The sequence below is a fragment of the Amblyomma mixtum genome, chromosome 1 (genome assembly GCF_055824585.1).
Source record: "Amblyomma mixtum isolate Tamu chromosome 1, ASM5582458v1, whole genome shotgun sequence".
Lineage (NCBI taxonomy): Eukaryota > Metazoa > Arthropoda > Arachnida > Ixodida > Ixodidae > Amblyomma > Amblyomma mixtum.
The window spans coordinates 149454893-149470951 of NC_143012.1; the positions used below are offsets into that span (position 1 = coordinate 149454893).

Sequence of the window (16059 nt, forward strand, 5' to 3'; positions counted from 1 at the left end):
GTGGCTGAGCAATGCGCCACTGCACTGGCGAGTGGCTGTTTCAACACACAGCCACCGGTGAGGCTTGCGAGACCATGATTGCTCTCTCTAAGCAGCCTTTCGTGACCAATCATTAATTGAACTGCCACCTGCCACAATGGGCAGTTTGCTCACAGTCTGTTGGGCAGGTTGTGATGACATCACAAGGTCACATGACCTAGGTGGGGCGCCTAGGTTGCTTCTGTGGGGATTTTTCGCTCTTTGCCGCCGCTGACATCAGGTTTTCTGCTGAATGGGGCCAACGCTATTGCATTAAAAATCACTTCACCTTCCAATAGCCACTACGGGGGAGAAAGGGATGAGTAGTTTTGTGCACATTCTGAAGCTTCACATGGCTGGAACTCTTGCCACACATCATGTTCACAGATGGCGGGTGGTAGCCACTTTCATAGGCTCGGTGTTCGATGGATTTGCTGCCGTTGGCACATCGCACGCATGGGTTGGGACAGAGCCAGACACAAAAGCGGACACACTGTTGTGGGAATTATGCTGTCCAAATTGAGAAGGTTCAGAGGGTACAGAGGTACAGAGTGCAGAGGTACAGAGGGTCCAAATATGACACTTTCCTGGCACACTGTTTCTTTTATTTATTTTTTTATTTGTGCTGTGTGTGATGTCACTCAGTTCTGTGCATGGGCAGCTGTGGCAACGGGCTCATGGGGGCCTGTGGTGCGGGTAATGAAGCTTTTCGCGTCAAAAAAAAAAAAAAAGATGGGTGTAAGGGCCACACCCATACTTTCCACAACCCACCGAGCAACAGGGCACTTGATCTGGCGCACTTGATCGTGGAGGTCAGGCAGGTGCGTAGGAGCTTCCAGGTGCCGCCCCTCAAATAGCGCCCATGGCCACGGGTTGTTATCATCAGCTTTTTCCTCCGCCACCAGCTCCCGCCTCCCGCTATCCATATTGGCATCAGTATCACCAGCTGTAGCTTTTTGTGGCTGTCAGGGGCACGGGAGTTATGGTATGGTTTGCTCGAGCATTTTGTGGCTGTCAGGGGCACGAGAGTTGTGGTATGTTTGTAGCGTGGTAGTTCACTGCAGTTGTGGCTTTCGTGGGCTGCCACCGAGCATTGCAATTTTAGCACGATGGGCAAGCACCTTAATAGCTACACGGCTGGGAGTTTGCTCTCGAACACGGCAGGCGTGTGGTGGGCAGGAAATTTGACGTGGCCAAGAAGTGCGCCTGACAATGGTGCAACCAGAAGGATGCATTGAAGCACACTTTCTGCGGCAAGCTTGGCAAGCCGTGCAAGTTTCCCACACTAGAAGGAGAGCTGCTCTGCTATGTGATGGAAGTGCAGAACAACAGCTACGCGTTGACAGCGGATATGCTGCGCGGCTTCTTGTGGGATGAGCATGCACCCGAGCACAGCAACCGCTTGGAGTTGGGAGAGATCGCAGAGTGACAATTGAACATAGAGTAAATGCCGCTCATTCCCTAAATAGTGTTTTTACTTTAAAAAACAAATTTTTTTCACGAATCGTGTGTATGGGCTGCACTCCAGAAATTGACTCACGAATCTGGAAAAAAAAGTGTGACGCATTTATACAGTATTTCCTGAAAAATGAAGCAAAATAAGCAAATTGTTTTTTCAACTTTTGGTGATGATGACTAGTGAGAGACTTAAAACGCGCGTTAAAGTGCAAAACACATTTTTCATAGACAACTAGCGTTGAACACAATTGCCAGCCGTGCCCGCCGCGGTGGCATAGTGGTTATGGTGCTTGGCTGCTGACCTGAAAGATACGGGTTCCATCCCAGGCGCAGCGGTCAAATTTCGATGGAGGTGAAATTCTACAGGCCCGTGTACTGTGCGATGTCAGTGCACGTTAAAGAACCCCAGGTGGCCGAAATTATTCTGGAGCCCTTCACTACGGCATCCCTCATAGCCTGAGTCAATTTGGGACGTTATACCCCCATAAACCAAGCCAAACAATTTCCTATCGTAACTCGTCCTCAGTGGTGGGAGCAGCACAATATCGGACGGGACAAAAGTGACTCGTCATTGGCGACATTGACACAATCTACCCATGGTGAGTACAGCTTGGAGTTGCTGGGTAAAGGGTTAACCCAACATATGGTACCAGTACTCACCTATGGAGGAGAAACGTGGAGGCTGACAAAGAGGGTTCAGCTTAAGGACAGCATAGGAAGCTATGGAAAGAAAAATGATAGGTGTAACATTAAGAGATCAGAAACGGGCTGAGTGGGTGAGAGAACAAACACAAATTAATGACATCCTGGTTGACATCAGGAGGAAGAAATGGGCTTGGACAGGGCATGTAATGCGAAGGCAAGATAACCGGTGGCCCTTAAGGGTAACGGAGTGGATTCCAAGAGAAGGCAAGCGTAGCAGGGGGCGGCAGTAAGTTAGATGAGTGGATGAGATTGGGAAGATTGCGGGAATACAGTGGCTGCAACTGGCGAAGGACAGGGTTAATTGGAGGGACATGGGAGAGGCCTTTGCTCTGCAGTGGGCGTAGTCAGGCTGATGATGATGATGGTGCGTGGTAGCCTCGGCTGCTTGTGTGCCATAAAAGAGCGTCCCCTTGTTGCACTGCAGGCCTGCTGGGTCCTGCAGTGTGCCTCTCGCTGGTTCCCCTGGTTGGGTGCGATGCCAGGGCGGCCCTGGTGTGCCTGGTGAGTGGCATGGCCCTCTATGGATTCACGGTGGGCGGACAGAGCCCCCTGGCACTGGACATCGCCCCAGACTTCGCAGGTGAGTTGTTGCATGCTGTCCCTCAAAGGCGTCGCCACCTGTTGAAGCTCACTGCTCGATAAAGAGAACCTTAGGGGACACTAAAGCTCTGCCTTAAGAGTATGACATAATAGCCTCAGTGGGCCCCTTCAGTGGCCTCTTTGGATATCACTTCGCAGACACGAATACTGTTCTTTCTTTCACCATCACATAACACTTAAGGGGGGAAGCTGGCCTTAGGAAAAAAATTTTTGTTAATCAAGTCACATAATAGGATCTTCAAGGAACATGTACTTTTGCGTGCTGATTCCAAATATGTTAATTTAATTTTATGTAAAACAAGTCCCTGTGCACTTATGCAATATGTTAGGTAACTTTTTCCCGAGAGCCCTCAATAAATTTTGCTGCAGGAAACTTGCTAGGACGCATGCCATTGGCTTGTCTTGACATCAGACTATGAGTAAGAGCAAAATTATTATCCCGCCTATCATACAAGTTGAGTTACAGGGTTTGCAATTTGCCACTTCATGAGCTGGAAGGAACTGGCGATTTCAAAATCTTGTGACTCACCTTCTATAACAGGCAGGATGATATTTTTACCCTTAATGCATAGCTTGATGCCAAAAGAAACCAATGGCATGCAGTCTAACAAATTACCTGCAGTAGAATTTCTTTAAAACTCTCGGCAAAAGTCATCATCATCATTTATTTTACCCTTAAAGGCCTCTGTTGAGGCATTACATAAGGGGGGGGGGACAAAGCAAATGCAACTGAGAATAATACGTTAATACAACAAATCATAATGCAATACAATAAAATGAAAAACGAAACATCACAATACAACGTTGGTCAATAATGAAGGGCAAAAGCCTGAATTAGGCGGCAACAACAACAACAAGAAAAAGAATAAGTGTAACTGGGTGAAGTTTGAGACAAATGGGCAGTATCTTTTATTCAGTACAGTGATTAATTAATGCCTGTCAAATTTAGTAGCGTCGCGCTCGTTAACAATGTAGTCGGGTAGCAGGTTCCAATTTTTTATTGCAGTTGGAAGAAAAGATTGATTAAATGCTAAGGTATGCCAAGGTATTAAATGCCAAGTTACCTAACATATTGCATAAGCGCACAAGTATTTGTTGTACATAGAATTAAATTACATATTTGGAATCAGCACGCAAAAATTCATAAACCCTGAAGATTTCATAGCTGTGACTTCGTTAGTAAAAATTTATTTCTAAGACCCTCTTCCCCCCTTAAAGGCATACTTGACCGAAAGTTTACTTCGGCTAATTTTGTGCTCAATATAGTGTGCATGTTATGAACAATATTTATTTTCAATATTAGGGCTGTGAAGCGTCTAGTATTTTAGTTAGAAGCATTCAGAAACCTCTGTAGCAGACGACGCAGTCCCCTAGCGGTGTGCTGGACAACTAACAAACCTGACCGGAAATTGCGCACAATTGAGACACCGGCATCGCCGGCTCGCCAGTTTCAGGCCTTCTGAAGTGAGTGAGCGCCCCTTGTAAGTCATTCTACTGGCGCATTTCTGGCTATTTTCACTGCGAAGCTTGATGGTCTCAGAGAAAAATTGGCTGCTGGTATCATGTCAATGAAATGCGTGGCGGCGGAAAGGAATGCGGAAAGCACCATGTATACCTCTCGGCCACTGCCCTTCAAACCCGATCTCGAAAGCTGGTGTCAACTGTCTGGAGCTCAGGTTTTAACGTGAATTCCCCTCTCTTTTTCAAAAAAGATAATGGTAGGTGACTGACGCTTCTGCCTCGCGCTAACCCCTTTTGTGGGGTGGGCTTTGTCAACAGACCTCTCCCGGTCTACATCATGCATCAGAGCACGTTGTGTTTCTGGCCCGATCGGCAAAGCATGCCATGAACTGAGAGGGTCATAATTGGGCGAAGAAAGGCTTCAAGGCGTCTCTAATCGGGAGAATAAAGAGGACGGGGGACCGCTCGTCACAAGCTAGCTAAGCCGGTTCATAAGCTAAAGTGGACGGCTTTGCTCATCGAGCAACGCCCTTTTGACGCCACGTTGTTTACACCCGGCAGAAGTCTAAGGAGAGGTCTGCTTTGTCTGAAAAGGAATTCACGCGTTTATTGCAGGTACAGCTCTGCCCAGTGCGCAATAATGCCGTCATGTTCCGAGTGTATCTGCTGCCGCGAAGATTTGCAGGCCGTGCTGAGAATCCTGGACGGCCACATGAGCATTACTGAAAACGTCAAAAATTCAGCATTACCATCCGAGGCGCATCTCCAAGATCTCAGAGACCTGAACGCATGTTATTTGAATGATAAATTCAAAGGAAGACAACACATAATTTTAAATATATGTTCTGCATTATTACTGTTATAACGTCAAGACCAAGGCATGCCAGGGAAATGGGAACGCTTTATTCCAAGCAGGCGTACATATATACTGATAGGTGACGTCACACGGTTCACGCTCAGCGATGGTCGCGCCAGATACACATGTGGGCGTGTCGGCCGACTTGCTGCGTTATCACACTCTTTCCCGCTTAATTTAGTTACAAGCCATCACTCAAAAGTTCTGGGGTCGATACCAGTCTGGTTGTCTTCGCACGCGAGCACTTCTACGCAGCGCTGGCTCCTCCCCTGGTGGTGCAGATAGTGTTGGCGCAGATAGTGTTGGCGCGTTGGCCAAGGGAGCCTCGGACTGCTCCTGCGGAGCAGGCTCCACCGTGGCCGGCTGGGTTGATCCGTCCGGCGCGTCAGCTGCGCCACTGGCGGGCTCCGATGGCGACAGTGACAAGTCCGTGTCAGGCAGGGATGAGGACACTTCCACCGGTCGGGTTGTCTTAGCACCCACATTCTTGGGCGGAGGAGTAGAGCTGGGGTCGGCGTGCAGAGGACGCAGGTGATCGGCATGCGTGAAGCGCAATCCATCGCGCACTTGCACCACGTATGTCACAGCACTGACAACCTGGGACACCACACCTTCTTCCCAGGCAACACTTTCACCGCGCACAGTTTTCACAAACACACGGTCGCCCACAACAAACGCGCGCTCTTGCCCACGAACCAAATCGCATTGTGCCTTTAACTGCTCCTGTTTGTGTTGCATGGTCTTTGCAAAATTAGGCTTGAGTAAAGAAAGTTTGACGCGTGGCTGACGCTTCAAAAAAAGTTCAGCGGGTGATTTGCCCGTCACACTACTTGGTGTGTTACGATAAGCCATGAGGAAGCTATCAATTCTTTCTTGAATCGTCAGCTTCGTATGTGATGCCCCGCTTTCAAGTACCTGCTTCAGCAAAGCCTTTTTCACGGTTTGTACAGTTCTTTCTGCAGCCCCATTGGATGCGGCATGATAAGGCGGGGTACGCACGTGTTTTACACCGTTGGTGCTCAGGAAGTCAGTGAACTCCGCTGACGTAAACTGTGGCCCGTTGTCGCTCACCAATACATCAGGCAAGCCGTAAGCGGCAAAAACACCCCTAATCTTCTCAATGGTTTTTAATGCAGACGTTGAGGGCATTGGCCATACTTCAATCCATTTTGAGAACGAGTCTACCAGTACGAGGAACACGTTTCTTTCTTCCTGTGCAAAATCCACATGCACGCGTGACCAGCTGTGCGCGGGGTATGGCCAAGGGTGGAGAGGGACCGGCCGGGACGCAGGTTGAACTGCTTGGCAGATTTTGCATCGCTGCACGTACTGTTCAATCGCTAAATCGATCCCGGGCCACCAGACAAAACTTCGCGCGAGCATTTTCATGCGGCTGGTCCCCGGGTGCTCCTCATGTAGCATGGTTAGCACACGTTCCCTCAGTTGCTCCGGAACTACAACTCTTACACCCCAGGTTACGCACCCCTGCTCCAGCGATAGTTCGTCACGGCGAACATAGTAAGCTTTTAAATCGTCTGCACAATCTCTAGGCCACCCGTTCAACGTGAAGTGTGCCACCCGGCTCAGCGTTAAGCTTCTCTCTGAGGCTTTTGCTATATCGACAGCTGTCAGCGGAAGGCATTGAAACACTGACAGACATTCGGATGCCTCGTATTTCGCGGGTACCGGCTGGGGCAATCTTGACAAGGCGTCGGCCACTTCTGCATTTTTTCCCTTCCTAAACTTCAGTCGGTATCTGTAAGCTGCAAGCATTATAGCCCAGCGCTGCATACGTGCGGCCGCCATAGTTGGAACACGTTTGTCGTGCCCGAGGATACCCAGTAATGGCTGGTGATCTGTGTATATGGTGAATTCTCGGCCGTACAGGTACCTATGAAATTTCTTCCCATCCTGCGTTGTCACAATTATTGTCACAATTGCTGCGTTATCACAATTACTCAGTCGATACAAATACATTGCAATCTGCGAAGTAGGCGTATATACGGTCTACTGGAGTCCGGCAACCATGTCGTTCTGCACAGCTGAGTGGTTTGAAAAGACTTTTCCGTCCCAGCAGTACTTGGGCTTTAAATGCATCAATTAACGCAGCGCATAAGTCTTTGTTCATTTTACCCGGCATGTATTTCGCAACGCGCAGTGGCTTGCCCGACCGAGGCGCGCAAAGATGAACCATTCCCCATCGGCACCGCATTGATGCCACGGTCCTAGAAGAGAAATAAATATATTTATTTTGCGACACAAATTTTGCTTCTGGCATATTATTTAGCTTAAAGCGCTTGATTCTTTAGAGCTCCTTTTTAGACATCCAGCTGTTTTTATTGATTTACCTTGCATTCACAGCACCTGTTTCAAATTCCTATGCACAGGCAGGAATACCTTTCGACGGGGGAGAAAAATGAGAAGAAAAAGGAGAAGGCAGGTCATTAATTTTCATCAAGGCACACCCAGCAGAGCGTACATGTGCTGTTGGCACGCGCATGCCTGCTCAAAAAAGCCGACGTGATAATACAAAAATTTTTTCTACTTGGCCACCATTTGAATATGCCTCTTTCCTTCGCGATGTCTGAACTTTGCTCAAGCTGGCACAAGCTGTAATTGAATATTGCCAGGCAAACAATGCTCACTAGCATTGCGACGCGATCATCTTCGCTGAGGTTGAGCCAGGAGTTTTCTAGCCTACTACAGCAAATAAAACACGTTTAAACTTTTTCTAGGGCCTTTCATCCGTTTCAAGATGTGTGTTTTCACATATAACCAGTATTTATTGCACAAAGTGCTGCACGCGCTACCGGTACCAGTGCTTTGCACGAGCCGCAACGAGCAGACGCTCCGAACCCGTCCGGAGTAGTCTCAAACATGCGTCACTTCCGGCGGGCGGCAATGGCGCCCGTTTTTCCAGTTTCGGTATTGAAAACTCTGATTTTTGCGTGCAGTTTACACCTAAACAGCTTGAAAGTGGAACGTAATGTTTTGTGGGTAGCATAATACGGAGGTGTACTATGAAAAAACAATGTTTTTACGGTTTGCAGAATTTCGGTCAAGTAGGCCTTTAAGGGGGCACGCTACTTTTTGCAAAAATTTTTTTTCTTGATATATTTGCATGAAAATTTTTGAACATATTAGAAACAATTCCATAGCTACTGTTGCAAAATTTTACTCTTATCTCTCCAGAAAATTGTTTTCTAATGTATACTTTCCTTCTGTGTCTCATGAAAAGGCTGTTTATTTATTTATTTACACAATACTGCAGACCTTATATGGTCCAGGCAGGATGAGCCAAAACTAGGAAGGCTCAGTATTTGTGACACCTGATAATGCATTTCAGTACAATACAAATGAAACACACAATGGCTACCATATAAAAGCTGAAATAAACAGATTATCAAAAACATTAAATAGAAGAACAGTAATGTTTCTGGATGTTCACAACTTCAAAAAATGATGTTTTGAAGTGCATTTCTAAAATTTTTATTTTCAAACACCATTTTCGAATTTTTGAGGCTACAGTGATAAGAAAATTTGGCAGAAGTCTGGTTCAACTTTCATTGCATTCCTACTGGTGTGCTGCAAGTCTGAATATTCTAAATCTTTTTTCACAAAGCAGCGATTTTGGTTCTGAATTTTTGTGATGCAGTGTCCATTGACATATGTAAAGTGAGAACAAAATTTCATGCAAAAAATTGAAAGTTTAAAAATTTGAAAAACAAAGAATGCCTTAACATACACTATGGTCCTAGGAGCACAATGAAACAAATGGGGTCTAAATAGATAAAACAGTCATGAGCAAATCAGCTTCACAAGGTAGTATCTAGGTGGGCAAACCGTAACCGTATTGTTAAGTGATAAAGTGGCCAGTTTGGTCAAAATGTTTAGTTCCTAAATTTATTTTCCTGATCCTCGGTTCTTCATCTGTCTCATGACAAAACAAAATTATAGTGGAATACTGTCTAGAAATGTAGAAAATAAGTTTTTTTTTATTTAGGGTCATTGAAAATTGTAAACGAATTGCATGTCTGATGGTCCCGGCACATCGCGGATTCCGCGTCTTTCTGATGATGAAACACCGCCATTTAGGTATTCCTGTGTAGAGGAGAGGTTGGAGCTTATGCTCGTTGCAAGTTAGATGATTAGGCAGGCAAGTTACAGCCTGCCAATCGACTCCGTGCACCACTGCGATCCACTGCACTTCAAGGCTGCCATCCAATCTCCCATTAGTGACACATTCAGCCCATCCCTCATGTAATACCCCATTCCTGGGTCATTTGAGGTGTTGATAATAAATAAATAAATAACTGAGATGAGGAAGTTTGCGGGGGCAAGACAGCCTCAGCTGTCACAGAACAGGGTTTGTTGGAGGGATTGGAGAGAGGCCCTTGTCTTGCAATCGGCATAGTCAGGCTGATGATCGCGATGAAACAATTATGTGGCTAATGGGAGAGGCCTTTTTCTTCCAGTGGATGTAGCTGTGCCACTGATGATGATGACGACGTATCATTATGCTGAAAATTGGTCAGAAATCGGCACTTGTATGTGTGATCTTTCGTTCGTCATCCTTTCCTTTTTGCTGTTTGTCAAGATGGTATGTCAACTAGCTCATCCCTAAGCATTGTGGGTTTTTTGCACAAAAGAAACGAGGTAGACAGGACAAGCGCTTGTCCTGTCTACCTCGTTTCTTTTGTGTCGTGTCTTTTGCGCAAAAAACCCACAATGCTTAGGCACCAACTAGCCTGCAAAAACATACTTGCTAGCTCATCCCCTATGTTGATACGTTTAGATGACTATGTTGGCACAAAACTGGCAGGGTGATGCACCGTGCCACTTGTTAGCCGTGCATCTGGTGTATGATGTGTGTTTTTGGGGGGTGCAAGAATGGCTGTAAAAGGTGCACACAGCAGTTGGTGCCATCATTGTTGTTCTGCTTCTCGGCATCCTGCCCCCATGTGTTGTCTCTCCTTGCAGGCACCGTGATGGGCATAGTAAACTGCATGGGCAACCTGTCGGGCATGCTGGCACCCCTGGTGACCGGATACTTCATCGAGCACGACGTGAGTTACTCTCCTGCGCTGGCAACTGCCACCGCACTCTGTGGACTCGCCTGTTTAATGGCAGACATGCCTCGTGGATCATTGTTGCACTTCAAGCTGAGTGAGCGGCAGCACTACTGAAAGGAATGGCTGAGATAATCTTGTGAGCAGACCAGCCTCCGGTGCTGGTCTCAACTGTAAGCAGCACTTCCTTTCTTGGAGTGCACGAGGGACCAGACTGAATAGTTTATAGTAAGGTATAGTAGTAAGTAGTAAGTATAGTAGTAAGTTTATAGTAAGGGGGCGGCAGAAAGTTAGGTGGGCGGATGAGATTAAGAAGTTTGCAGGGATACAGTGGTGGCAACTGACAAAGGACAGGGTTAATCGGAGAGACATGGGAGAGGCCTTTGCCCTGCAGTGGGTGTAGTCAGGCTGATGATGATGATGATGAAGGTATGCCAAGGTAAAGCACAGTACTGTGCAGTACTGTGAGGGGCAGTTTATGGGTTGCTATTTGAGGTGTTGGTTGTGGGGGGGTCTCGTTTTAACTAAGTATCGCTTGGGACGTTTTTTCTCAAAAACGGGGCTTCAGCGTGGTTTTCCTATGCAAAATTTCTCGCTTGTCGGGGAAACTTCCGCCACCACTCTCCCTCCTTAAAAGCTGCCTCTGGGTGCAGTGCGGTGCAATATGTGGGGTTTAACGTCTCGAGAGCTGCACTTGGGCTGTGAGAGACAGTGTAGTAAAAAGCTCCAAAATTAATTTTGGCCACATCGGTCCACTGACATCACCCAGCATAGGGGTGTTATTGCATTTTGCCTCCATCGAAACACGGCTGCTGTAGCGCCTTCTCGCATTTTTGGGCTCGGCAGCCAAACACCATGGCCAGAAAGCTAAGCGGCAGGTGTACTGAGGTAATCATCACCTGTGATTTCTCAGGGCTATTAAAAATTTCCAGTTACTATGCCAGGATGGACTAGACCTACACCTGAACATCTTGTTGAGACAGGGGCTGATTAGAATTCGCTCTACGTTGGGCAAGTATCTTCTCTCGTAGCGGCAGCAGCATTGGCACCGCAGTTTCCTGTCATGTATGCGACAGCTGGCCCAAATTGGTGGGCTTGTGCTGGCACTCGGTTGCATGCTGTTTATTTATTTATTCATTACTGCCAGCCCTGGTAGGCCCAAACAGGAAGGGAAATACATGGTGAAAGAATGCAAAATCAATGTTTAGGACACCGATTAAAGAGAGAAACAAAGGACTACACATGCATGGATTCAAACACGAAATAGGCAATTGAACACAGCGCGAAAATTTCTTGCCAGAAATTCACGTTCAGAAGTTCACGTGCTAGGCCCAAACCATGTTGTTTGCCAAGGCCCAGAGCTGGTAAGTACAGTTCCCAAAATAGGCATGCAGTACTTGTGAGGATGCGTGTGCTGCTCTCTCCCTAATAGGACTAGGAGCTGACACCACTCCTGCAGTTTTGCACTTTCCCAAGCTCAGCTGTACAGTCAACACTTGAGCCATGCTATCAAAGGAGATGCGCTTTGTGGTTAAAGTACCGCTTCTGTTGTTCCCTCAGATGTGTTTGGATAGCTTCTGGCTAAAGAATAAGGAATTTTCAGTGGCAGTTGGGGTGGTGCAAAATGTCGATGCCTGTCAGTGTGTTTAATATCTCTTGGCAAGGGTGTGAGAGGTCTGAGAGGTCTAAACAAACTACACGTATTGCCTTTAACACAAGACATTCTAACTCTGTGTTTGGCACATCACAGCCTTAGCTGCTTTTGCACCATAAAACTTAATATAACTAACTACACTTGCTTATTAAACAAAGGCTTATCTCTAGACAGTTTCCTTGTCAAGACTCGAGATAGGGTGAAAGTTTCAGTCAGTGTAAAGAGCTTAAGTTCCACGACTGTTCTGCTCAGATCATCTGCTTGTGTACCAGACATTGGATTGTAACACTCAAGGGCTAAATTAATTGCATCATAGTTGCCTCTACTGCACACATACACTTTTCTTGCAGGCTTCTTAGAGTGAGAAATTTTCAACATTAATGTCAGCGACAAATACATTGTGATCACTAATAGCAGATAAGGGCATTTGGCGTGGGGTGTATAGTACTTGTGGTTCAACAAATTTACAGATACTTCGAAAATAGGCTGGCTCTTTGTGTGGGCAAACTTCCTCTAGGTCTAACTTCCTAAAGGTCTAACTTCAATAGATGTGGCAGAGCTGCAATGCAGTCTGTCTTTTTTTTTTTTTTATACAGTGTCCTTGTTTATCAAATGTGTTCGAAATATTTGCTTCAAAATTATGTGAAGAAAGTTGCTTTTAGCACAAGCCTAGTTTTAAGCTTGTGTTTTGGTCATGTGTTTTTCAGTCACTCGTTTTTCGTGTGTAAACACCCTAAAGGTTTCAGAAACCATTGGAGAACCATTGGAGTTAAGGAAAGACATCTAATCACCAGTACAAAAGAAAACCACTGTGAGTGCATCCTGAACTGTCTTATATACCACCTGACGCTAGTGGCACACTTCAATAGGCCTTTGCATCGGACGAGGGAGTTGTCGAAAAGCCTCCTCTCTGGACTGTCGGAAACCGGTTCCGCCGCCGCTTCCACCGTTCTAGAGCGAGGTGCTCACGACAGTCCAGTGAACAATATGGCAGCGCCCAGGGAGCCCTTATTGCAAAGGTGCATAGAGACAACACACAACACCGGCACACGTGGTTCCCGTGCCTACAATGTCGATTTCTTTGTCCTTCCATCCTGTCGGTCCTTTCCCACACGGTCCCGTACCTAGCGCCCTTCTGTGTTTATTTAAGGGGGGACACTGGTCTTGAAAAAAAAATTTTTATTAATGAAGTCACAGTTACGAAATCTTCAGGGAATATGTATTTTTGTGTGCTGATTCTAAGCATGTCATTTAATTCCATGTAAAACAATTCCTTGAGCACTTGTGCACTTTTTATGCTAGTATTTTGCGGAGAGTTTTGAAGAAAATTTGCTGCGGGAAACTCGCTGAAATGCATGCCATTGGGTTCTCTTGACACCAAGGAATACAATAAGGGTGAAATTGTCTTCCTGCCTATCATAGAACTTAAGTTATAGAGTTTGGAAGTTGTCGCTTCAGAAATGAGAAGGAAAATGTGTATTCCTGTGTGTGAAGTGGCAGCTTCAGTACCCTATTACTCAAGTTCTATGAGAGCCAGGATGATAATTTTACCCTTATTGCATTCCTTGGTGTCAAGAGAACCCAATGGCATACAGTTCAGCGAGTTTCCTGCTGCAAATTTTCTTCAAAACTCTCCGCAAAATACTTGCATAAAAAGTGTACAAGTGCTCAAGGAATTTTTACATGAAATTAAATGACATATCTAGAATCAGCACACAAAAATGCATGTGCCCTGAAAATTTCATAAATATTACTAAATTAATAAAATTTTCTTTTCAACACCAGTGTCCCCCCTTAAGGTACGTTAGCGCCCTCCTATGGCACTGCCCGCCACTAGGTGTGCTGTAGCAGGTGTCTGTGCTGCCACACACTCGTAACACTATGGGTAGAGGGCAGTGCTGTAGGCACGGTGGTCCTGTGCTGCTGGCTTGCATGCTTATTCGCTATGCGTAGTGCCTTGCACTGTCGGTCGTTGATACCTGCTCAGGCTGCCTGTGTATTGATCATGGAACTAACGTGTTGCGGATTGGCAAAGCTTGCAACGCCAGCATTTGAGTGGCGCTATCTCTGGGCAGACAGCAATGGTGAACTCCAGAAAACACAGGTGCTATCACTTTCATTATTGAGCCGCTGCGGTGGCTCAGTGGTTATGGCTCTCGGCTGCTAGCCTGAAAGACGCGGGTTCGATCCTGGCCACGGCTGTCGAATTTCGATGGAGGCGAAATTCTAAAGGCCCGTGTACTGTGCGATGTCAGTGCACGTTAAAGAACCCCCGGTGGTCGAAATTTCCGGAGCCACTATGGTGTCTCTCATAGCCCGAGTTGCTTTGGGACGTTAAGCCCCTATAAACCAAACCAAAACTTATGTTAGCGTCCAACACCGCCAAACCAGGTCGAATGTGTAAAGACTTTGTGAGCACCTCTGTTGGCAGGTTGTTTAGTTATCGCTGGACAGAAGCGTGACAGCTTCAACAGGGAAAACAAGGAAAAATGCAGTCAGAGAGGATGAAATTGACATTTCAGAGTTACCTGTGCTGCGCGGGTACGTTTGAGTGACGTCTGAGTTGAATGGCATTCAAGACTTGGAATGTCAATCAGACTCGACAGACTACCGCGCTGCTGCACAACACTTTCCAAATGCACTCGAAAGCCTCAGCTCGTTTTCAGTGTACAAAGACGACGATGGCTGCGGTCACTGCGGTCAGTCACACTAGTCCGACAACAACACTATCACGGTCAGTATCAGCATATGAGTATAGTGAACTTAGTTCACTGTAATATGACTGTAGTGGGACAGATTTTTTTGGCCAACGACACCGACGAATCCGATTGGCAGACGGCCAGCCTTCATGTCGACGGCAGGTCGGCAGCTGAGCGAAAACGCGCTGATGAGGCAACGGTGTGAATATATTTGTGCTTCTACCTTATGCGTATTGGAAATAAGCAAACAAATGGCCATATTTCACATGTGCACACTTGAACACTCACCAACGGTAGGCACTTGTCAAATTAATTTTAGTGCACGACGACTCCCTTCCCTTCCATGACTACTAACTAGGCGTAGCGAGTTTGAAGGGTTGGATCTGTGGTTGCAGCGGTTGTGAAGAGCAAATTCATAAGTTTAGCGAATGCAGATGGTCAACGAGTGTAGTTTTGACAACAGTGACCCGAAATCAACTATGCTTTCAACGCAGGCGTGCATACGATGAAGGGGAAGCATTGGTGTGACCCAGACTGCTGAGTAGTGCTTTACGGCCAGCAGCAGTCATCACCGTCACTAGCTTGGGAATAATAAGCTAGGCTGTTCCAGTTAACGCGAATGGTCACCAAACATATTTTTAAAACAAAGCACTGGTCATGTCTGAGGAAGCTGGGACATTTAGCAAGAAGCACTGTTCCTACGTGATGTCAACAAACTGGCTGTCAAGTGTTTCTCGTGCGAGCGATCGCATTGGCGCTTCCCACAGATTGTCGCACTGCATAAACGAGCACGGCTACAACAGGTACAAAAGAGAAGAGATTGTTTAATAGAACTAAAGTGCAGATTGCATTTTATGACATGAAAATGAGCACTAGCTGTTCGTACGCAGCGATGTAAACAAAAGTATGAGTGCAGTCATCCTCACTGGCGTACTCCTGGGGAGATTTCATGCTCAGGCGGTAAATGTTCATTGGTGTACTATTATCTTCAAGCACTCACTTAAACAGAACACGAGCTATTTGCTAAACAAACAGCTGAAAAAAAGCATGCAGCGGGTATCGAAATGAACAGCCACAGAGATAAAAGTCAGCCGAATAACTGGTTGGCTTCGTTGATATGCGCATGAGCTGTGCAGTGGCAAAAACGCACAAAATGCTAGCTGGCAACTGAACTTTTTGTACCTTTTCGGGCTTTTTTTCCTTCATGGCATGTTTGAAGTGTCCACGTATAAGCCTGGTATGTGACCTTCCTTCCCTCAAATAAAGTGTTTAGTCAGCGAATAAGACAAGTCTGGGAACTATACTGTCTTATTTGCTTCATGCAAGTCGGCCCCGGTGTCATGGCATCAGGTTGTATTCTGATGTGATTTGGCATGCAGAGGCGTAGGGGTCAGTTTTGTTCACACTACATTACATTTTTGAACAATTTTGGCAGGATTACAAGTTACAGTATTTGATAGGAGTCATGTTTACTTATATTCTACCAGATGAGGATAGGCCCTGAAGCATTTCTTGAACTGAGCATTGAAGTTTCAAGCA

General features: G+C 46.3%; 1 protein-coding gene across 1 annotated transcript in view; it reads left to right on the forward strand.

Moving 5' to 3' along the window:
• The window catches only part of LOC149367931 (sialin-like), a 59507-nt gene that overhangs the window by 39655 nt on the left and 3793 nt on the right, over nucleotides 1–16059 (forward strand). The window contains exons 8-9 of the mRNA XM_089557941.1: nucleotides 2606–2761; nucleotides 10079–10164. Of these exons, the coding sequence (XP_089414067.1) occupies nucleotides 2606–2761; nucleotides 10079–10164 (242 nt within the window). The remainder of the gene's footprint in view (nucleotides 1–2605; nucleotides 2762–10078; nucleotides 10165–16059) is intronic.